The sequence below is a fragment of the Genypterus blacodes genome, unplaced genomic scaffold (assembly GCF_046128005.1).
Source record: "Genypterus blacodes isolate CSIRO-AG114 ecotype Tasmania unplaced genomic scaffold, CSIRO-AGI_Gbla_v1 ptg000012l_1, whole genome shotgun sequence".
NCBI classification, from domain to species: domain Eukaryota; kingdom Metazoa; phylum Chordata; class Actinopteri; order Ophidiiformes; family Ophidiidae; genus Genypterus; species Genypterus blacodes.
The window spans coordinates 5,488,012-5,509,316 of NW_027466826.1; the positions used below are offsets into that span (position 1 = coordinate 5,488,012).

Genomic DNA, 21,305 nt, shown 5'->3' on the forward strand with positions numbered 1-21,305 from the left:
TGATTATGGAACCGTAGAGGGAAATGGAAATTCCACAATTAAATTAAATTAATTCGCCCGTTCGTTATTTAGTCGGAATTCCCCCCACAAGTAAGCAACATGTTTATGGGAAAGTAATGAACATCAGCTTGTAGGCGTCCACTCTGGGTCGTGACTTCCATGTTCCTACTCTTCCCTTTATCGGGACTTTTCCACACTCTCCTCCTCACATTGGCTCCTGCTTTGTGCTCTCCCACTCTCCGCTCCTTAGCAACAAGCGCAGCTAGCCTGGCCAGCCACCTAGTTAGCCTCTCTTGTGCACCAAGACGCCGGGAACGTCGGGGCCGCGTATAAGAAGCCGACATCTCCATCACTTATAAATGTCAAGGGCGTTTTGCTGGCAACATTATTTAAACTTTATCTCTCATTCTTTGAAGCGGAGGAGCTTCGGCCTGCGCAGCTATATGGAGCAGAAGGCTCCGTTCTGTGGGAACATTGGCTAACCTTAGCTAGGTAACCGTAGCGCCGCAGTCACTAACATCTCCTGGCACACAGAAAGAGCGACAGTGAAGATCCAGATATGTGATTGTGACTTCTCTCTCTGCGGAGCTCATCTAATGTTGGCTGACACCGGGGGACTTCTGTTTTACAGGTAAGAAACGGCTCCGTGCTACGAATCCGCTTTGTATTTACATTATTCTCCACCAGCAGCGCTTTTGATTCTCTAAAAAACCCTCATGCTTGGTTTGGTTAGACTGATATTCAACCAGATATTCAACAGGTTGCACGTTATAACAGCGCCGTCTGGATTCGGAACGGAATCGGAACGTAAAGTTGACCCAACGACCCGGTTGGCTCTTGGAGACCTTAGCAACACCACACACACACACACACAGTAGTTGTAACGGTGCAGTTTAAAGTATTAGGTTACAGTTTCAAGAGGTGTTAAGCCATTCAAACGTTTGTCTTAGGTTTGCATTCTAAATGGGAAGATGACACTGAAGATAGACGGAAGAAATAAACATCGGAATAAGCGATATGATCGTTTGTCCCTCATGGTTAAAGCCACGTGTGCAGGGAGGATGGAATCACGTTTTAATTGTCTGGTTGTTGTTCATCACACAGGTCCTGCTGGATCTGTCATTTTCGGCTGACAACCTGATTAGATATGATTCAGGGGCTTTTGTAATATGAAAATGATGAAAGTGGAAACCTACTCAAGGCCCAGAAGTCTTTCGCTTTTACTTTTTTCTGCCAATTAAAAGCCAGAATGTAGCTTGTATCATCAGCCAATCAGATGAGATGTGTCAAAATGATCATGCACGTGGTCTTCTGGAGTCATAGCTCTGTTGGAAATGTTTCATAAGGTTGAGTTACTAATATTTTTAGCTGCACATTGGTAGTAGTTTCATGTTTCTAAGCTGCTTTTCCAGTGGTTTATCATCTGATACTCACACCTGGAAAATATTAAGTGAGATTGGTGCAAGGTGAAGGGTTGACATAGACACATGCTTGCAATGTTTAAAGGAAGTACACATGAATTTCAAGTGCAATTGAATTATTCTGCCAGAAACTCTCATCCACTCAAGTGAAAGAGTCCTATCCTACACACACTACGGAATACACACACTATCCTACCTGTCAGATAGTGTGTACACACACTATCCTACCTTTCAGCAATATTTCACTGAACTCCACTTGTTACATTATGAGATATTTTGCAACCTTTGCAGAGATCCTGTGTCCTGTGAATGATTACACACTGATTGGATACACAATAGACACATGTACACACGCCTACACACACACACAGAAGGTGTAACCTGGCGTTCAAGTGTGAATGTAACCTGAAAGAGGGTAAGACAAACTGGCTTTGAGAGTATTAATAAATTAAATTGTGTGCTATTGGACATCCTGACTCTTCACGTCAACATCGAGGGTCAGCTGAGGTGAAATGGCACAAATGTGGATCAGTTGAAATCATACAATATCCATAAGTATTGAGACCTAAGATCAATAAAGCTTGGAGGTAAAGACCTGTCTTATTTTAATCAAGGTCCATCTGTCGTCCTCGCGTTAATGAATCATCTGGATTCGTTACCCGACTGTGGTTTTCATGAATAATGTTTCTGCTGGCGTACAGATCGTGACTCAAATCCAAACAGGCGGTCGGTCACAACAGTTGTCTCAGCGTGTTGTCAGTGTTCACTGGGGACAGCTTTCCTCACAATACGGTGCCCGGCAATCAGCTGCTGCACGCATGTAGCTGTGGAACACTGGTGACTGTGGAGCCTGCTGCTGCTGCTGCTGCTGCTGCTGGGCTTATGGTGGAATACACACTTTGTGCCGTCACACCAAATGAGTCACCTCTGAAATTTTTAACAGTTACCCGTCTGACCATTTGGGAGGTGAGCAGACATAACAGCTGAAAGTACAAGTCCTGCTATTGACCTGTAGACACATGGGTTCCATAGTGTAGTGGTTATCATGTCTGCTTTACACGCAGAAGGCCCTGGGTTCAAGCCCCAGTGGAACCAAACCCCTCTGAGATTTTGTGGGGGCGGCAGTAGCTCAGTCCATAGGTGACTCAGCTCAATGAAAGCAAAGGCTCTCTTGGTCCATACGGGGCCTCGAACTGGCGATCCTCCGGTTCGAGTCTCCGCATGGACCAAGAAAGTCGCCTGGCAGCTGGAGAGTTGCCAGTTTGCGTGCAGGGCATTGCCATGGTGCCTTTGAGCAAGGCACCGAACCTCCAGACTGCTCCAGGGGCGCCGAATCATTGCTGCCCTATCTTATCTTATCATTTTCAGGGTTTGTCTGTGTCTCTGACTGAGGAGGTGGTTTAGTCTTAAGGCTTAAATTATTGTTGGTACGTTGACTGAAAGGCCACTAGTTGGAACGTTGGACTAAAGCTTCCTTACGTGAGATATCATTGATACTAACATTGATGCAAACCTTTTCAAAATAGGGCTGCATTAAATCATACTTGACCACCAGGGGACAGAAATTTGATTCCACAGTAGTAACGGCAAAAAGTTCATCACAGATTGACCTTAGATTCATTTACATATCTGGCAGAAACAATAACGGCAGCATTGCCCTTGAGCAATGCTTAATGTCCATTATTCACTTTGGCTTGAGTTAGTTGTAATGGCAGCTGTCTGTTAATGTATGATGGATGAAAGAGAATTCAGTAGATGGAACTTTTCTTTTTTCCTTTCATGTTAAAAAGCCTAACTGTCAATCATTGGCTACTCAAATCAATTGAAGTTCTATGCTTTCATTGACCCATTGTTTAGATTGACAGTTTTCCTTGTAGTATCTTCACATAACTACTTGTATGTCTCCGTAATAGGTCACTGAAAGTTGGCAGACAGAGTGGAACTGAGCTCAAACAGACATCGGCACCATGTTGGAGGAGGACATGGAAGTGGCCATCAAGGTGGTCGTGGTTGGAAACGGAGCGGTGGGGAAGTCCAGCATGATCCAGCGTTACTGCAAAGGCATCTTCACCAAGGACTACAAGAAAACCATCGGAGTGGACTTCCTGGAGAGGCAGATCTTGTAAGATTTAACATTTTAGTTCTGGTTCCTTTGACATAGCATTTTAGAATACAAGGGGTTTATATTGTTGTCAGGGGGGAAGCGACCGTGTGGCTATTGCCTTGGAATACACTCTGTTGTGTCTATTGCACTCTTATGGACTGTAAAGGTTACGGCCCACGTGGGACTGATGTCTGAGAGATCCTGATGTCAGGGACAATTCAGAAGCCATTACTAATGAGTTCCAGTATTAATGTACAGGTGGCAGGTCAATAACTCCACTTTTCCAATATACAGGAATCACATTGGGTACAGTGAAGCAAGCATACATTATAGTTTCATTGTTTTTATCAATGTCTATGAGCATAAATGTGATTTAAATGGGTGTAATTGTTTCAGCGTAAATGACGAAGAGGTCAGATTGATGCTGTGGGACACCGCTGGCCAGGAGGAGTTTGATGCCATAACGAAGGCCTACTACCGCGGTAAGATGACACCCAAATATCATCAAAAATCGCCTCTATATTCTAAATTTTTGCCTCTAAAACTCCCTGTAACCATTGTGAACAAACTCCTTAATTGTTCCCCCCTCCTTCTCTCTGTATTCCAGGCGCTCAGGCGTGCGTTCTGGTCTTCTCTACCACAGACAGGGAGTCATTTCAGGCTATCGACAGCTGGAGGGAGAAGGTGGAAGCAGAGGTCGGCGACATTCCCACAGTTCTAGTCCAGAACAAAATTGACCTCCTGGAAGAGACTGTTATCAAAAAGTAAAGCCTGTACAAAAATAGTCTCCTATGTGAAACCAAAAGCATTTGCCTGTAAACAAAGTCCTGTCTTTTCTTTTCTTTGCATCACAGCGAGGAGGCAGAAGCTTTGGCTAAAAGGCTCAAGCTGAGATTTTACCGGGCGTCGGTGAAGGAGGACCTAAACGTCAGCGAGGGTGAGTTGCTGAAACTTTAGAGGGGGAACTGATCGGATCGAAGCCTATCACATGAAAATCTCCACATTCTGAATCATCAACCGCTTCTCATTTCAGTGTTTAAGTACTTGGCGGATAAGTACCTCCAGCGGCTCAAACAGCTATCGGCAGAGGAAACAGAGGTGGTCCACACAACAAGCAATAAAATAGGTACGGTGTTTCCCCGCCTTTCACCTCTTAACTTCCATTTTCCAGCTTTTTACAAGAATGACATGTGACCTAAATCTTATCGGTTTGTTTTTCAAGGTGTTTTCAATACCACGAGTAGTAACGTCTGCACTCAGAACTCCAGCAACGGCCGGGAAGTCATCACTTTGCGACCTAACAAACAAAGGACCAAGAAGAGTAGGAACCCCTTTGCGAGCTGCAGTCTACTATAGATGATGTCGTATATAAGAGGCGATGTTGTGTAGTTTGTAAACAGCACACTGGTTATTCTTACGTCGTGGAGGGAGACGCATACACAGACCAAAGCCTGTGCAGCCTTTGGGGGGGGGAATGATACTGCCTTTGATGATTTAATCTGAATTCTTAAATTACATTCAGCCTCAAATCACAATTAAAGTTCTGTGTGAGGCGCCTGTGATGTGTGTGTGCGCTCACAGGTTCTCCACACGGCCGCCTTAGGTAGCTACGCCGTGGCAGGAAACTAAATCAAAAGATCTAAAACATTATTCACAGGGTTATTCAGATGATTTCAACTGCTTGATCACGATACCTTCCTCCCCGAAACGAGATGCCATTTGTGATTGCGAGTACGTGTGTGAATTTTTCCCTGTCTTGGTCGTGGAATTGGTTTTAAAAAGAAAAGAAAAAAGAATCTTACTTGATGTTCAGTACAATCCAATCACCCAAAATATGAAAACAGCAAAAGGTTGCACTCTCGTTCACTAAAACGTTTCTTTTGCACGCGCCGTTTTTTCCCCCCACAGTCGCCCCCATTTCCTCCGTTTTGGACTTTCTCAACTGTGCAATATGTTTGTATATATATTGTAAGAGGATACAACAGATGAAATATTGTACCATATTTTTCTAACGGGACAGAATATGGTTCAAACTATCCTGTTTATCGTGTGCAAAACATGAGGGGGATTACATGTGAAGTTCTGTGCAAAAGGTATTTTTTTATACAAATCATAACAGTGTTGAATGATGTTTTCACTTAAGTGTTCACACCTTAAAAACTTGACGTGGTGCCAAAATTTCAACTTTTCTGACCTTGTAATAGATTCATAACACTGCAGTGATTTGGATGTCACGTGAAAAAACGGTAGGATGTGCTTATGTGTTAAACCAAATATAAATAACTGTCGGCACAATATAGTCCTCTATATGTCTGCTTACACCTTTTTTGTAATATAAAAAAAAAGTACTATATGATTAATTACTTCTGTTGACATTTCGCGGATACTTAACTGTCTTATTTTGGTACAGCTTTATGTGAAGTGTTGTGTAATCGGAGAGTAGAGAGGACAGAGGTGTCAGATTGACTCCTTTCAAGTACTAAACGTACTATATATTTGTTTTTGTGACTTTCTTTATGTTTCTTTATGTCACCCAGCTCTGTTTGGCCTATCAGGGGGAAGAGCAGCTCACTGGCCTCATGCTTAAGGCTTCAGTGTGTCCATAATTTGTCATAAATCCCCTTTTAAACCTAGCCTAAAGCCTATTGTTTCTCCTGGATCCTGGGTCTTCATCCACTTTAGAAATAACTATTGACCTAGTTACCCATTTACAGAATGTTGAAACTCCCATTCAAATAACCTTGGGAGTGAGAGTGAAATGACGCCGGGTGACTTTCCACATCTTATTCTATATACCTGGCTACTGATCAATTATTCCAATCCTAATGCATTCTGCCAGGCATTTCATTTATTTCCACGACTAATTTAGTCAGATAACAATTTTACATTTTATGCAAGATGTAAATGCGGCTTTAGTTTTGCTTTAAAAACACCAACCAGCATTGTATGATTTTTCTGTTGGAAGATTTCTTGTGTGACTGAATATGCAAGCAAACTAAATTTCTCCTTAAAATAGCTATTTCGGCAAACTGATGATCTGCTTCATACCTTTATGTACTTAATGTACATTAGATTTCTCTAAATTTGTCTAAAGGACATCAAAACTAATGTTGTGATGTGGACAAGGACTAAATCGTTAGTGTGGCATTTCTAACATTTACAATTTCAAAGTATTTTACATAAAAAATACAATGCATAGGATGTTTTTATCTTTGCTTTTAAGGGTTTTAAGGTTTCTCCCATTAATCTGTTTTCCCACACTTCTACTATTGATGAACATGGTGTCACATTTCAGCCCATCTGTTTCTGTGCTCTTTAGAAGGGGAAAAAAGTGTGATTTTATAGCATGCAAACCTTTTTTTTCCACATCAGTGAATGTTTAACCATGGCTACGACGCCGCAATGCCTCGCCTTTGTTTACACTCTCATCATTTACCAACCTTTAGCTGTTTTCTTTTATTGCCTGCACAGTAAATATTGTGAATGACTCGTTTCTCCAGGCTTCTCTCTATTTTCTGTGTTTACTTTGCCTTTTTTTTTTGCTCTTTGACTGAATGGATTTAGTGCACTTTATCAATGAGATGGCATACATCATGTTCTCCTGAAATTACCATCTACTATACAGTAAGCGACCATACCGACGTGCTGTCACTCAGGTGTTGTAAAATGTGTTTTACTCTGACTGTAATGTTTCACAGATGCCTTCATAAATCACTTCCAACCATTCTGCTAAACAATCGACATGCATATGATACAATATTATGGATTGATACGTTTTGTTTTGTAACCATAGCAAATGTATCACAACTTCAAACTTGTGCCACTTGGTGTGCACCTGGAAAAAAAATCATGTTGGTAATCTGGCATAAATAAAATGTTACTTTTTTGTGTGTAATTTATCATTTATTGACGATGTTTGCCAATCAAATCACAGCTCAATGAAGCCTGATGCATAATGGCACAGTCACAAACTGACAACCTTGCTGATGATCATTAGGGAGTGACAATAAGTAGAGATTTGTGATAGATATCAGTCAGGATTTTTGGGAAATTCATCCCGCTGCATTTCTCAGTCACAATTGATGGCTGCAGATGGAGAAGAATGCTCTGTATGGGCGTTACTGGATTAGAATTTTGATGATGTCGACCACTAGATTCATTGTTTGGCTGCCTGATAATTGTCTGCAGTCTGGCTCCCTAGCTTCCTCCCCTACATCCATCTTGCATTGGATGTCATGGCAGAACAATTTATGTGTTTCAGTGTTCACCTCAAGCACTGAAACTAGATAAATGTGGCTGGGAAAAAAGCTTTTATTTAGACAGGCATTTGGTTTGCATGTCTGTTTTGGGACTTTTTAAGATCTGCGTTTCAAAGATTTACTCTCATAGGCACACAATGTATGTTGAAATTCCTCCTTATGCCATCTATATTTAGGAAATGCAGAAATCAGAAGTCAAGTATTTAAAAGAGTAGCACTGTTTAAGACTTATTTACAGAGTTTTAAATACAAAAAGGATAGGGCTATTAGTTACGAAATACTGAGTAATACTACGTTCAATGAAACCTTTCATGCTGCTTGCTCTCTACAAATACAAACAGCACGCTCATCTTTAAATATATGTGCAAGCATTTCACATGTATATGTACGGGTCACTTCAGTAGTATGTGTAAGTGATTTCACAAGCATATGGAAGGAAAGAGTGTGACATTTCTTGTGATTGAGGTACAACTTCATACTGTAAACCCTTCAGTGAATGGCTTGACTGCTTCTCAGTGACTGACGGGATCAACCTCCTGCAGCCAATTACAAATCAAGCCTGTAGACTGATCATCATACATAGAAGTTGCACCTTCATATTCAGCTTTGTTTTGATACCATTGGCTTACATTTAGTTTAATGTCCCAAAACTCAAAAGCCTGACATTTTCTGTGTGTGTGTGTGTGTGTGTGTGTTTGTGTGTGTGAGAGAGAGAGAGAGAGAGAGGTTCATACACAAGTCATCAACCCAAAAAAACAAGAAAACACAGATAATAATGATAATTAAAGGCTTTCTTAAAGGAAACTATTTTATTTGTGAGTAAAAAGCCACAGTAACAGAATTTCCATAGGTAGCAGTTGTTTAAAATCCCTGCAGGAACTCTCAAAGTCATCTAGGACCAAACCATCCGGGCACTTCATGTACCACAGGTTGAGAACCATTGGAATAGATCTACTCTGACCTCACAACAATCTTCAGTGAACATCAATTATAACTGAAATTTAAAATTTATTGAGCATCTACTGACATAAAAACTAAGAATTACCAAACAAAGCTTAATGTGGTATGTGTGTACACGTAGAGGTAGTGTGTGCACATCTAAAATCCTGACTGTGTCACAGTTCTGATGTGGAAGTATCTGTTCTGTCCTGTTTCAGTTTTAAAGCAAACACACACACACACACAGGGTATTGGATACACACAATAGGTAACAGCCCTTATCTAACAGGACAGGACAATAATTGGCTAAGACTTCATATATGGTCAAAAATCACAGTATATTCTGTAAACACGGTGGTCTATCTGTGGTACTAATTGGTGAATAAACTGTGTTTTGTGGTATAATTTGACTTAAGGTATGTCCACAATGTTCCCATAGGAATTGGTTTTGCTACAATTTGTACTGTACTCAAGTTAAAATAGGATTAAAGGGTTCTGGGTGAGCTTATAAGCGTGACAGAACCCTGATGACTATTCCTAGGGACTACCATTGGTGGCTTTTGGATCGTCTAGTTTTTGGTTATCCATAATCTTGATGTTTCGTTCGGCATTCTCAACATTCCTTATCAAAGTCTCCAGCCTCCGCTTGATTTTCTTCTGGTCCTCTAGGGCACAACTGATCACTATGGCCTGAAACTTCTGGTCAATGGGGACAGGCGGCGCCTCTGTCACGCAGGCGGCGTGCAGGGCCAGCAGCCGCTCCCGCCCTCTAACCATGTCCTCCAGCAACTTCTTCACCATTTCATCTATTATTAATGTGGCTTTATTCAGCGCGTCCTCCTGTTGGGAGTTTCTGTTTGTTCCAACAGAGATCTCCACAGAGATCGTCCGGCCCATCAGGCGGTCTGCAGTTAAGCTTAACTCTTCTTTCTCCCCTGGCGGAAATAATACAAGATGGAAATCAATGCAGCGGCCATAAAGACTTAATTTCTCCCACCATCCAATGGTTCCGGGTGCATGTGAAGGTGATCATCTGTCTATGTTGATCCATTGGGTCTGCTACTGCAAGTCCCTGTGTTTCAGATTACTTAGGTAGAGGGGTTTTCAAAACGATGACAGCATTAAAAAACATTGAACAACCTTAAAGATGATGTGATGTGATGTGATTCACAGATTTATATGTAGATCTTACAGTGATATCCTCCTGATAAGTATAAAAAGTGAAGTGCATGATCATATGTGTACTTCATATGAACACAAAGAGTATAATACGTTTCTCTATGTCTGCTATGTTTTCTAGCAACCCAAAGTGGGTTGCGAAAAATGACCAGACATAAGGACATCAAGTTTAAATTAAGCACAATAATGTATAAGATGTATGGAAGGAAAAATGTAATGTCCTCATTTGAGGACACAGGGTTTCGGGAGGATATCAGCAGTTGACTTTCGAGTGGCTGCTACAGATAATGAGTGTATTGTTTTAGTGACTTGTGACTTTGATGCTCTTTAGTGCAGTGAAGCTGTCAGCGGATCTCACCGGCACAGATGTTGCGCATTTCTTGGCTGTTCTGCAGGGACTGAATCATTTCCAGGATACACTCCCTTTCCTGCTCCATGGCGGATGCGGTTTCGCGCAAAGCGTCCACCCTGACAAACACACACACACAAACCGTACACACTGTTACTGTCACATCTTGTGAAGAATACCACAGCCTATGTATCACGGCAGAGCTATGGTTACAAGAAAAATAACAACTGGCTATCACTACAGCGCCATTAAACATCTGTGTTACACAATGACATCATGTGGATATTGGATATTTCAGCGATTTAGTTATCGGCACACCCTCATCCTTACGATCGCCTCATCTTTCTGTGTATTCTTCGTTATTTCTAACCGCGTTTTCGGAGACTTTCCTCTCTTTCTTTCGTCTGCATGTAATAACATCTACACCCGAGCACAGTGCAATCGATATTTCGTCTAACTCTGATATGAGCATCCTGAGTTAAACTTGAAACCAGGCGGTGTAAGTACAGGATCTCGTCATACTGTATGTAGTGCACATGGTACAGGCAGGCCCGTTACCTCATTTCCAGCTGATCCAAACTTTCCAGAAGTCGTCCGGAGCGATCGGCCATGGACATCGTCCTGCTGAACTTGCTGCGGGGTGGATCGTTCATTTTCGCCTGGATTTTGGCTTGAGCCATGTTAGTAGAGGAGTGTTGTGATCGGGACAAAGTGTGAGCTGTGCGACTGTCCGACCGACCGGCTGTGCCTCCGTCTGCAGCAGCGCCCAGACGAGACATTACCTAACATGGGCTGTCACTTCCTCAGCCGAGAAGACAGAACTTTCCAGAGGAACATGGAAGAGTGATTCCCAATATGTGGTCCGAGGACCCCCCAGAGGTCCTACAGAAGGTTCCAGTGTCAAATACTTACACGTAATAAAGATATAATGTCTCCCCAAACACATTTTAGTAGGAGTGTGGACATAATAATAACAACAAAAGTCTTGCAAGTCCATTTTCACAGCTGTCTTTTGACTTCATGGATGCTTTCATCAAATTGTATGATTTGTTGTTATGGCACATTGTCACCACATTATTCCCCTGACATTACACTCGACATGGATGACTTCACACTATGCAAGATATGCTATCCAGGCAATAAACAATCGGGACAGTCTATTCCCGATTGAGCTTCGATCCTGGTTCGCAAATTCTGTTTAACTTTCGAGTTTCAAGTTCTGTTGTAGGTGCAACCCTTATCCAAAAATGCACAATTGGAGGTATTGTTTACAAAAACGTTGTGTACATTGTGTGTATGTGTAAATCGGCACATATTAACATACCTATGCCATTTAATGTTACATTTGACTTACTTATGAGGCTATGTGAGATTATTCAGCAACAGTACTCTCTAATATTTGACTCGTGTTCATTAGAAATAACAAAAACAGGTTTAAAGCCCAATCGATTATAGAAATAAACATTTGTCAGTTACCCATGAATGAGTTCAGTGTGACACGAGTAAATTACCAGCGCTAAGAGTTGACGATGAACTTACAGGTGCAATATAGCGGGACTCTATTTTGGGAACTACATCTATTTAAACCAAATGAGTGCTTTTCTCATTTACCAGACACTAAACCTAAAAGCTATTCATCATTATTCAGATGGGTGTAAGGATGCAAACAGACTAGAGACGGTGTTAAATGCCAGATTAAAAGGTATACGTGTCTTCATAGCGGTAATTCTAGCACATAATGCCCCATAAAGTGTACCCATTCTTTCATTCAGCTTGTGTATTTCAATTTTGCGGTGAAAACACAGCAAAGGTAACCGGAGCTGCAGCATGGCCGCTCTGAATGCACGTGGGCTCTGGTATGTTGCAGCGTCGTCGTTGCCATTTCTGGCACATGTGTCGACATACTTAAGTGTCAGGTGCTGCCAACAGTGTACAAGTGTGTGTGTGTGTGTGTGTGTGTGTGTGTGTGAGGCAACGTGATTTAGCAACTATGACCTAAGGGGTGTCGGTACACAGAGTGACTTCTGAAATGATGCTGTCCAATATTCATCAGCAATAATATAAAAAACACTTAGGAACAAAATACATTTATTTAATGGCCTCTGATCAAAGTGATGACATAATTGCATATCTTCGTGGACTTAAAATTCCAAGAGGCTTCGTTTAAGAGCTTCTTCCAACTCTGTGAAGATAAAGACGAGAATGTGATGATTATGTCAAAAACAAATACTTAACATAACTTCAGCACACACACACACAAAGCTTCTGTTTTGTGAATTCTTGGTGTTTCTCAGGGGGAAAAGGGACACAAACACAAACCTTCCGCCTCCTGCGTTTCTTCTGCACTCAAAGCCACTGCGTCTTCGTCCATCTTCTCATCTGCTTCCTCTGTTATGGAACAGCATCAGTAAATACCAATTGCTTTTGTTATTAGTGAATATGTTTAATGTGTTTTAGTAGCTACAGTCCTCCGTTACACAGTGGACTCTACAGATCACCTGCCTTCATGGGCGTCATCTCTCCGTTTGTTCGATTCGTCCATTTCCAAAAACGTCACCAGAGTTTCGTCGTCAATCTCTGCAATGATGAAGTAAAACAAAAAAAAAGTTAAAGCGTGCGTTCGGTTTCGACGAGTGCGAAAGACGCAGAAGCGGCTTACCGTCCGTGTTTGTTTTGATCTCCACGGCGCTGAGGATCTGGACGCCGCTGGGCTTGGCCTTCACCTCGGGCTCAGAGGCCCTGGAGCTCAGGCAGGGTTCCAGCGCACAGTGTCGGGAATGGAAGTGTTTATGGAAACTCGGCACGCCCGGAAAACTCTCCTGGCAGCCTTTGCATTCTACGTCAAAGGTGTTCTCTAGGTTTAAGGCCCCGTGTGTTGTGTGGATGTGCGTCTTTATCTGGGCGTACGTAGGCGCCGACGCGTTGCAGGGGGCGCAGACGTACCGACACTTCCCTTCGGCAGCTAGATTCTTCATGCATTGCGTGTAGGTGGCCTTCCTTTCTGCTTTGCCGATCTCCGAGCCCATGCACGGGCACAAGGATCTGAGCTGGCTGCTGCTTTCGGCAACAGTAGGCTGATCCGCTTCGGCGTCGTCCATGCAGTAGTAGTCCTTACTGTGAAGACTTCGGAAGTGCGATAAGAACTCGTCTTCCGTCTCAAACTGCATGCTGTCGCAGAGGCCGCAGAAGTAGGAGCTCTTCACCTCGCCGTCGTGCTCGTTCACACAATGGCGACGCACGGTGGACTCCTTGAAGAACTTCTGGGGACAGTGGCCGCAGACGAACCTCTGGAAGCTGTGACTGGTCACGTCGCCGCAGTGTTTGCGGACGGCCGCTTCCGAGTCGAACACGTCCTCGCACATCCTGCACATCCAGGTTTTCTGCGGTTTAGAAGACGACACGTCTATCGTGTCCGGCTGAGCGGCGGCTGGGTGGGAGTGTGTGCGTACGCGCCGCTTGCCGCTGGTGGATGGCTTCGGATCTTTGTGCACTTCTCGCTCGGTGAAGTAGGTGTGTCCGCTGTGAGCCTCCGACACGTGCGACATGATGTCTTCGTGGCGAGGCATGTCCACTTTGCAGCGGTTGCAGTGGTAGAGGAAGTTGGAGAGGTGCGCCCCGCCGTGAAACCGACTCATGTGCAGCCGGGTGATTGACGACTCCCCCATTTGTTTGCCGCACACGCCGCACTGATGGAAGATCTGGTTCACAGCTAAGAGGTGATTAGTGGCTGCGGCCTCCTCTGAGAACTGCAGGCCGCACTCGCAGAACCACGCCGCTCTCGTGTCCCGGCCGCCGCCTTTGACACTCGGACATAATCTCTGTCGCTTGGCTGGAAATTCCCCCGAATCGCTCGCCTTCTTGTTTTTCTTTTGCTTTTTCTCCTTTTCACTGAACCTGTACAACTGAAGAAGCGCTTTGGCCATGGTTTGGTTGATCTCCACGTCGTGCTGGCTTGATTCTTTGTGTCTTTCGATGTCGTCATGGCTGAGGAAGATCTTCTCACAGCGAGCGCACTGGCCTCGCACTTGCAGCTGCTTCATTACTTGCATGATGGTTTTATCGGCTTTGGCGACGGCGCGGCCCTGTCTGCAGTGCACACTGCAAACCACAGGTAAACAAGAGTCAAACGCTGCATCGGCAAAAATGAATGAAACCAGCAAAAGCGAACACACGTGGAGGAAACATTACAAACAAACACACTTACTTGAAATGTGCTTGAGCGGCCTGATGTGAGCTCAGGTCATGGTGACATAAGGAGCATCGGACACTGAAGGTCGTCTCGTTGCACAAAGTGATGAGATGGTTTTTAGCGTACTGTGGGATGGGAATGGGATGACCTCTTCCTCTGACCTCTGAAGAATCAAAACACAAGTAAAAGTGTGTTGTTATTCTTGCTTGTGTCTCGAAAAAAAAATGGGTGAGTCACACACACACACACACACACACACGGGGGGGGGCGAAAAAAAACACACACACTCTGTCTCAGATTGGGGGGGGGAGCCTAAAATGGGTGACACACACACAGTCTCAGATGGACACACACACACAGACACACACACACACACACACACACACACACACACACACACACACACACACACACTCTGTCTCAGATGGGGGGAAGCCTTAAATGGGTGACACACACACACACACACACACACACACACACGGGGGGGGCAAAAAAAACCACACACACACCATCTCAGATGGTGGGGGGGGGGCCTAAAATGGGTGACACACACACAGTCTCAGATGGCGGGGGGGGACAAAAAAAGCCTAAAATGGATGACACACACACTCTGTCTCGGATGGGGGGGGAAGCCTTAAATGGGACACACACACACACACACACACACACACACACACACACACACACACACACACACACACACACACACACACACACACACACACACACACACACACACACACACACACACTTTTGTTTGATCAACTATCAAATAAATCTAGACACAAGCGGGTGTTTTGGCGATCCTTACCATTCATGACCAGCGAGTCTGTAAAGTGGTTTTTGGCCGACATGTGCTGCAGACACTCATCCCGGAGGTTAAAGAGGAGGTAGCAGGCGGGACAGGCAAAACACACAATCAGCTGATAGGTCTGGGAGGCGGCGTGACCCTCTGCATCCTGTGAGGAAACCTGGTAACCAAAGCAACACGTCAGCATGCTAATGAGAAGAAAGTACATCCAGTTCAGTTTGATTTTCTGGGAGCGAACCTTATCCTGGAGATGGTTCCGCCACGCTTCTTTTAATTGGAAATACTGACCACAGGCAACACAGGCAAATAACTCAGATTGCTCTCCGGTGAGGTAGATGGCCGGGTCGCAGGGCGAGTGATCAAACCTGCACGTATTCAATAACACACCCATCTGTACACAAGCACGTATGGTCCAATGGAGAACACCGCAAAAAGAAAGGAAACGGGATTACCTCTTTAGGTGACCGTCGAGTAGAAGCGGGTGGTCAAACACTCGGTTACAGTTGATTACCGGACAAGTGTGTTTAGTTGAAGTGCGCCCGGGAAAAGGAGCAGATCTGCGTTTTCTTCCAAAACCAGTGTTGACCACTCCAGGTGCAAGACCTCGGGGAATACAAAAGGGGAAAAGGGAAAAGGGAAAAGTCACAACGTCTCCAATACATCGCAACCCTCAATGTCTCATTTGACTCGATTAATGTCCAATTTACAGTGGGACAACCGATTAAACATTTACCTGGCATCTTCAACCACATCTCCACACAGCGCTTTGCTTCATGAGATCGACCACTCGTGGAACAAACGGCCAACTCCTGCTGCCCGTGAGCGATTTGCAAGACCTGCCTTTCCTGAAACGACAAAAGATCTTCAATCACTGAATTCATTTCCCAACTTTTTATACTTAACATACATAGAGACAGATATAGAAATAACAGTAAGAAATTGTATGACCCATTACATAAATAACATAATCAAACATTTGGATATGGAAGGACATTCCAATAGTCGGTCCACCTGCTCGCCATGTTCGCGTTTAACCACAAGGGGGCACTGTTTCTGCAGCGTTGTTTTTTTACAACCAAAGCACGTTTCTACCAAAGTTGACAGATTCAGTTTTTGCCAAATATACCAATTCATTTGTATACTTATATATAAATATTAAGTGAGTAATTAACAGCTTAAACATTGCTTTTAATTAGTTTACCACCCTTTATGTATATCAACATCTGTAAGGTGATCAAAGTGTTCTCATTCAAAATAGCCAAAAACATAGATCAATCATTGCATTGATTATAAAACAAGCAAGTCAATACAGACAGAGATACACTACAGAGCGATTTGACTAATAATATGGGATAACACATCAAACTATAATGAAACTATTCTGATTTAGTACTTGAGTAAACAAAGGGGAACCCATGATTGAACTGACAATCTCCAAAACATCTTAACACAGTTTGGACACAGTGAGGAAACAGCAGTTAGCAGCACCTGATACTGGTGCAGGTTTTCAGTCACTCTTCCTGTCTATAACAGTAGAAAACCCTGCGCTTAAGGTGGCAGGGATCAATAAGACATGAAGTGACCCTGTAGTGTCACAGCTCATTATTTTGCAGCCACAGTCACCAAGATCATTCCCATCACATTCCCAACCTTTAATTAGTCATGATCACTATGTTTGGGGGGTTCTCACACATCAATAACACGTGGTCATGTGTTATTTTTATGGCTATATATAGCTTTAACTATAACTATATAAGCTGACTGAATGAAGTCTTACCTTGAAGGCTCGACATTTATCCGCCCTTTCCTGTTTCTCTACAGCCACCTTTTGAGCGAGTCTGTCCAGCGCAGATGCAACGCGCTCTCTTTGACGATTAATTTCTTCTTCAAGCTTCAAAGATTAAAGGGCACAATTCAAGAAGTTTTGAGTAAATATGCACTTCTTTAATAATAATTGACAAACTTGTTGTTTATTGTTAGGCTCTTACCTTGTCTGATGAACTCCCCTCATTCTCACTGTCACTCAAGAGATCAATACATTCCAGCACTGGTCTGCTAGGTCGCTCCTGAAGCAAAAACAACAAAAACAGGGATGTAGGTTAGTATAAGATAAACAACCTACACTTAACACCTCAACTAGTAGGTTTAACATGTAGTCGGCTTTATCAATGGAGGAACTTGAATGACTTCAAACTCTACCCAGTCAAACATCCGGTAGATTAGATTAGATGAGATTAGATTCAACTTTATTGTCATTGAGCAGAGTACAGGTACAAGCCTATGAAACACATTTGCCACCCAACCCAGAAATGCAAACATGTTTTGATGTTCAAAGGTGATTTTATGTAAACAGTGTAACAGTGAAAAGTCCAATAGTGCAAATAACTGAATTAATAGTGCAAATAACCGTAGAGAGTGCAATGTTGATAACTCACTCATAAAGCACTTCTAAAATGTTACATTTATAGTAGGTTTGACGTTACTTTTACTACTTTTAGGTAGTGAAGCACTTGTTTGGTCATTGTTGTTGTTGTTTTGGTGCCAGTCCTGAGCAACAAAATGCAAAATGGCTGATGACTATCAATGATGTAATCCCAAAATAAACTCTATGTGTCACTCATTTACATTGGTTCCTTAAAATTTGAAGTTTAATCATAATAGTTTGTTACATACATTTCTTTTTGGGTGCAGAAATACAGAATAACAGGCCGGTTTTGCCCTTTGAAGCTTTAACTGTAACCAAAACGTGAAGTTATTGCACAATGTCCGGTCAAAGAAACGTAAACAAATGGCTTTACTTCACACAGTGACGTGAGGTGAAGTTAATATATAAACCCTGATATTTATTGCTATTTTAAGCAGATAAGCTTACACGTAACTTACAGATACAAACTCCACTTCCCCTTCCACCTCCACCTCATCATCATCGTCTGCTTGAATTGGAGATGACATCTATCTGAGGACAAACAAACAAACCAGTTAGATAAAGAGACTTTTTAAGCAGCATTTTAACTTTACAGAAGCATAAACACACCCTGCTTCTATCCTGAGCGTGCATCTACACGATAGTAAAAATTATGACCAGTCAGGCAAGTTAGCCAAGTTTAATGTTGTTGGCCTTGCAGTATAATTCATAACCGTAGGTAGGAGATAAATTGAACGATATTTTAGAGATCTAATCAAAACACGATTGCTACCACTATGAGCCTTACCTCTTAAGAAACTGGAGGGAACTAGCTAACAGGCGCTAGCTGACGTTAGCGTTGCACCCGCACGAAAATTCGATATAATTTGGCGTTAAACACGGGTTGGGATCGGTACAGATACAGGGGAGGGCATTGAAACCGAATGTAAACGCTTTGCTTTCATCTTACCTCCTTATTTGACAGTTCTGCTGACAGCACTGTGCTAAAACAACAAACATGCAGCAAAAATATGGTCCAGCACGGAAGCGCTCCCTTATTTGACCCGGAGTGTACCGCGCGGACGGAGTTAATGTTTCAAGCCAGTGAGCGCGAACACCGCCCGTCTCAGGTATGAGGAGAACTAGTTATCTGTAGGTTGTTAATAGTGACGCTGTTGTGGACCTGTTGCCAAATATTCCAGTCGGATAAATATAGAGATTTGAATGATTTAATGAAGATATTAATGTTATTTTGTAAAGTGATAACCAAAAACTGAGGAGGTTGGCTGCAAACAGATACATTGATGTTCATGCTGAAATAGGAGATGGTTAAATTACCCTACTGTCATCATTTGAACACAGCTGATGCAGAGATACATGCACAGAGAGGCTGAGATACTTTAGTATGTCCCTTACTATGCAGAAATACAGAGATAGCTTTGATTTGCAATTATGAAGTGAACTTAATTGCAACGTTATATGGACATATATATACATTATATACAAGTAAGATCTACTTATACAGAGTAAAAGCATAATGGGCTTACCACATATATGAACACATAAACAATACCAATCACATATGGTTTGCAAATATATAAGAACATATGATAATAAACACGTGGGCTTTTCTCTTATTGGCATTTCCAACGTGTTGTAGATTCATAGTCATCGTCTAAAAAGGGCTGTTGTATATTCGACAATTGATGACAATGTAATATTGGAATAATATGGTATACATGTACACCAGTTAGTCGCTTTTTAGTACTTAGGCATGCCCCAGGATGCAAACATATATGATTGACACTCACATTGCCCTGTGTGTCCCTAAAGGATCAGGTCCACTTTTCATACTGTGGCATGTTTGCTGGCTCTGGGGTAGCAGACTCTGCAGCAGAGTACAGTGATGCTCTGAACCAAACTGCTGACTCTTCTTCCAGTGTCCTGTTCGCGAGAGAAAAAAAAAACTTGCCTCTCTGCTGAGTCATACGTTCAACCTCACAATAATGACATCAACAGCCTGGGCCGCCTAGTTTGAACCGATCTGCTTGTACACTTTTACACGTTTTGGTTTTTTTTTCTAATGTGCGATGATTCACGTATATCCGTTAGAATCCAAATCATTTCTTTCCCGTTTGAGGCTTTAGGAGGTGCTACGCCAGGAGCGGAGGCTGCAGCGGGATCTGCCCTACATCTCGGTTAAGGATGATCGCTGCGGCGTTTTTGGTCCTGCTGAGGCCGTATAGCATCCAATGTGTGCTTCTTTTATTGTTGCTTTTGCTTGGGACTATTGCGACCATTCTGTTTTTCTGCTGCTGGCATCGCAGGCTTCGCAATGGAAAGCATCCAATAAAATCCGTTCTTTCCGGACGCAAGAGCCGCGGTGAGTAGCCCCCCAAAAGCAGCCGCATCTCCTCCTGACAGCTCATACTCAGCCACTCGTCATGTCTGTTTGATGCTATTATGTCTGGTATACGCTCCTGCAAGCAGCAAAGTCATGCACATTGCTATGTAAATCTCTAGCAACATGAGAGTAAACAGCAGGTTTTGACCGATTGTGGCGCTGTGAATGCAATGAGGTAATCCCGAAGTCTGTAACATAACTACAGTATGATAATGGCGTTTATTATCAAATGTATTTTTGAAATATTACGGCTATAGTCTGACACGTCATCCTTGATAGCCCATGTTTGACTGTTGTTTGTATTTCTGTGACTTTATTTGTCCTTTAGTTGGCCTACGAACGCATCATTTTCGATCCGAGGTATGAACTTTTCCCTTAATTGATTTTAGTCAGTCGTCATACTTCCGAGCTGGACGAATGTTGAGATAAATGTCTAAATATGCGGGCTATACTACTAAATATTCACGAAATATGAAGAAAGGCTTCACCAACAGCCTATTTTTCGACTTTTTCGACTGAAATGCTATTTATAGGAGCAAGATCTGCGCATTGCGCATGTGTTATCAGTAATGTAGATGATTTAGCAATTTCACAGTTGAAACGCAATACCGGATCTATTGGTGTCATACATAATTTAAAAGTTTGGTGTATCGGAGCCTATGGAAATCCACACTAATTTCTGATCAGAATGCTGTATTCATCATCATGTTTGGTGCCAAAATGCGTCAAACTCAAGGTTTCAGTCTCAGCGCTTCCGTTTCGTGGAGTTTGCCTTCAAATTAAAACTATGAACTTGTAATTGTGTGAAGGTAAAATTCGTCAAAACAATAAAGTGCTACCAACGCTATGGAAGTGCAGCCGTTCATTCATTGATATACATAGTTTTGCTAATGATGCAGTGTGAGTGGTTATACTGGAACCACTGACTAACTTCTGCATCCTTGTAGTTTTTGTATTTCTGCCTACTAAGACAAAAGCTTGTCCCATCTCAGTGACCCTGACTAGGACATTGAATCAAGCTTCACTGTTGGCTGTGGTTCCAGTCCACACAATCATAATAATAGTCCTGTTTACCTATTTAAGTCATTTGATTCCAAGATATTTAGTCCAATAACAGAGAAAATCCTTCCCACCTTTCACGTTATGAGGACAGAAGTCTCTCAATCCTGCTTCCAGTTTGATGTTTGTTCCTATCTTTACAGGGCTTCAGGCACAGTCCACGCCATACCAGAAGGAGTGTGCACGC

The 21,305-nt window shown here is 42.8% G+C and overlaps 3 protein-coding genes and 1 non-coding gene across 6 annotated transcripts; 2 read left to right on the forward strand and 2 right to left on the reverse strand.

Annotated features, from left to right (window-relative positions):
* Positions 1–223: 223 nt before the first annotated feature.
* Positions 224–7,407, forward strand: rab23 (RAB23, member RAS oncogene family). The gene is made up of 7 exons (XM_076166568.1): positions 224–631; positions 3,335–3,543; positions 3,922–4,007; positions 4,133–4,289; positions 4,380–4,462; positions 4,559–4,651; positions 4,748–7,407. Exons 2-7 carry the CDS (start codon positions 3,389–3,391, stop codon positions 4,879–4,881), a joined length of 708 nt encoding a protein of 235 aa, XP_076022683.1. The 5' UTR covers positions 224–631; positions 3,335–3,388; the 3' UTR covers positions 4,882–7,407.
* On the forward strand, positions 2,444–2,516 carry trnav-uac (transfer RNA valine (anticodon UAC)). The gene has a single exon. It is a non-coding gene; the product is annotated as a tRNA-Val (tRNA).
* A 1,157-nt stretch (positions 7,408–8,564) lies between the features above and the next one.
* bag2 (BCL2 associated athanogene 2) lies at positions 8,565–11,065 on the reverse strand. Its single transcript, XM_076161978.1, has 3 exons — positions 10,810–11,065; positions 10,261–10,370; positions 8,565–9,658 (listed from the first exon to the last, which is right to left on the reverse strand). Exons 1-3 carry the CDS (start codon positions 11,028–11,030, stop codon positions 9,261–9,263), a joined length of 729 nt encoding a protein of 242 aa, XP_076018093.1. The 5' UTR covers positions 11,031–11,065; the 3' UTR covers positions 8,565–9,260.
* A 1,257-nt stretch (positions 11,066–12,322) lies between these two features.
* Positions 12,323–18,716, reverse strand: znf451 (zinc finger protein 451). Of its 3 annotated transcripts, XM_076166266.1 has the most exons (13): positions 18,626–18,716; positions 18,135–18,207; positions 17,240–17,317; positions 17,029–17,142; positions 15,985–16,096; positions 15,704–15,854; positions 15,490–15,616; positions 15,252–15,411; positions 14,456–14,603; positions 12,911–14,349; positions 12,754–12,828; positions 12,571–12,639; positions 12,323–12,433 (listed from the first exon to the last, which is right to left on the reverse strand). In XM_076166266.1, exons 2-13 carry the CDS (start codon positions 18,201–18,203, stop codon positions 12,393–12,395), a joined length of 2,583 nt encoding a protein of 860 aa, XP_076022381.1. In that variant the 5' UTR covers positions 18,204–18,207; positions 18,626–18,716; the 3' UTR covers positions 12,323–12,392. The 3 variants fall into 3 exon arrangements, with proteins under 3 accessions (XP_076022381.1, XP_076022366.1, XP_076022373.1); XM_076166251.1 differs by having other exon boundaries at positions 15,252–15,616; XM_076166258.1 differs by lacking the exon at positions 18,626–18,716 and adding an exon at positions 18,464–18,576 and having other exon boundaries at positions 15,252–15,616.
* Between the last annotated feature and the right edge of the window lie 2,589 nt (positions 18,717–21,305).

Bases quoted from the DNA above. Each gene is read 5' to 3' on its own strand.
- rab23 (XM_076166568.1), top strand. From the start codon at position 3,389: ATGTTGGAGGAGGACATGGAAGTGGCCATCAAGGTGGTCGTGGTTGGA. The intron at 4,008-4,132 runs GTAAGATGACAC...TCTGTATTCCAG, and splicing joins AACGAAGGCCTACTACCGCG to GCGCTCAGGCGTGCGTTCTG. The intron at 4,290-4,379 runs GTAAAGCCTGTA...TTTGCATCACAG, and splicing joins GAAGAGACTGTTATCAAAAA to CGAGGAGGCAGAAGCTTTGG.
- bag2 (XM_076161978.1), bottom strand. From the start codon at position 11,030: ATGTCTCGTCTGGGCGCTGCTGCAGACGGAGGCACAGCCGGTCGGTCG. The intron at 10,371-10,809 runs GTAACGGGCCTG...TGTGTTTGTCAG, and splicing joins TTGGATCAGCTGGAAATGAG to GGTGGACGCTTTGCGCGAAA. The intron at 9,659-10,260 runs GTGAGATCCGCT...TATTTCCGCCAG, and splicing joins AATGCGCAACATCTGTGCCG to GGGAGAAAGAAGAGTTAAGC.
- znf451 (XM_076166251.1), bottom strand. From the start codon at position 18,203: ATGTCATCTCCAATTCAAGCAGACGATGATGATGAGGTGGAGGTGGAA. The intron at 15,617-15,703 runs GTAATCCCGTTT...GAATACGTGCAG, and splicing joins CTCGACGGTCACCTAAAGAG to GTTTGATCACTCGCCCTGCG. The intron at 14,604-15,251 runs GTAAGGATCGCC...TTGATTCTTCAG, and splicing joins AGACTCGCTGGTCATGAATG to AGGTCAGAGGAAGAGGTCAT.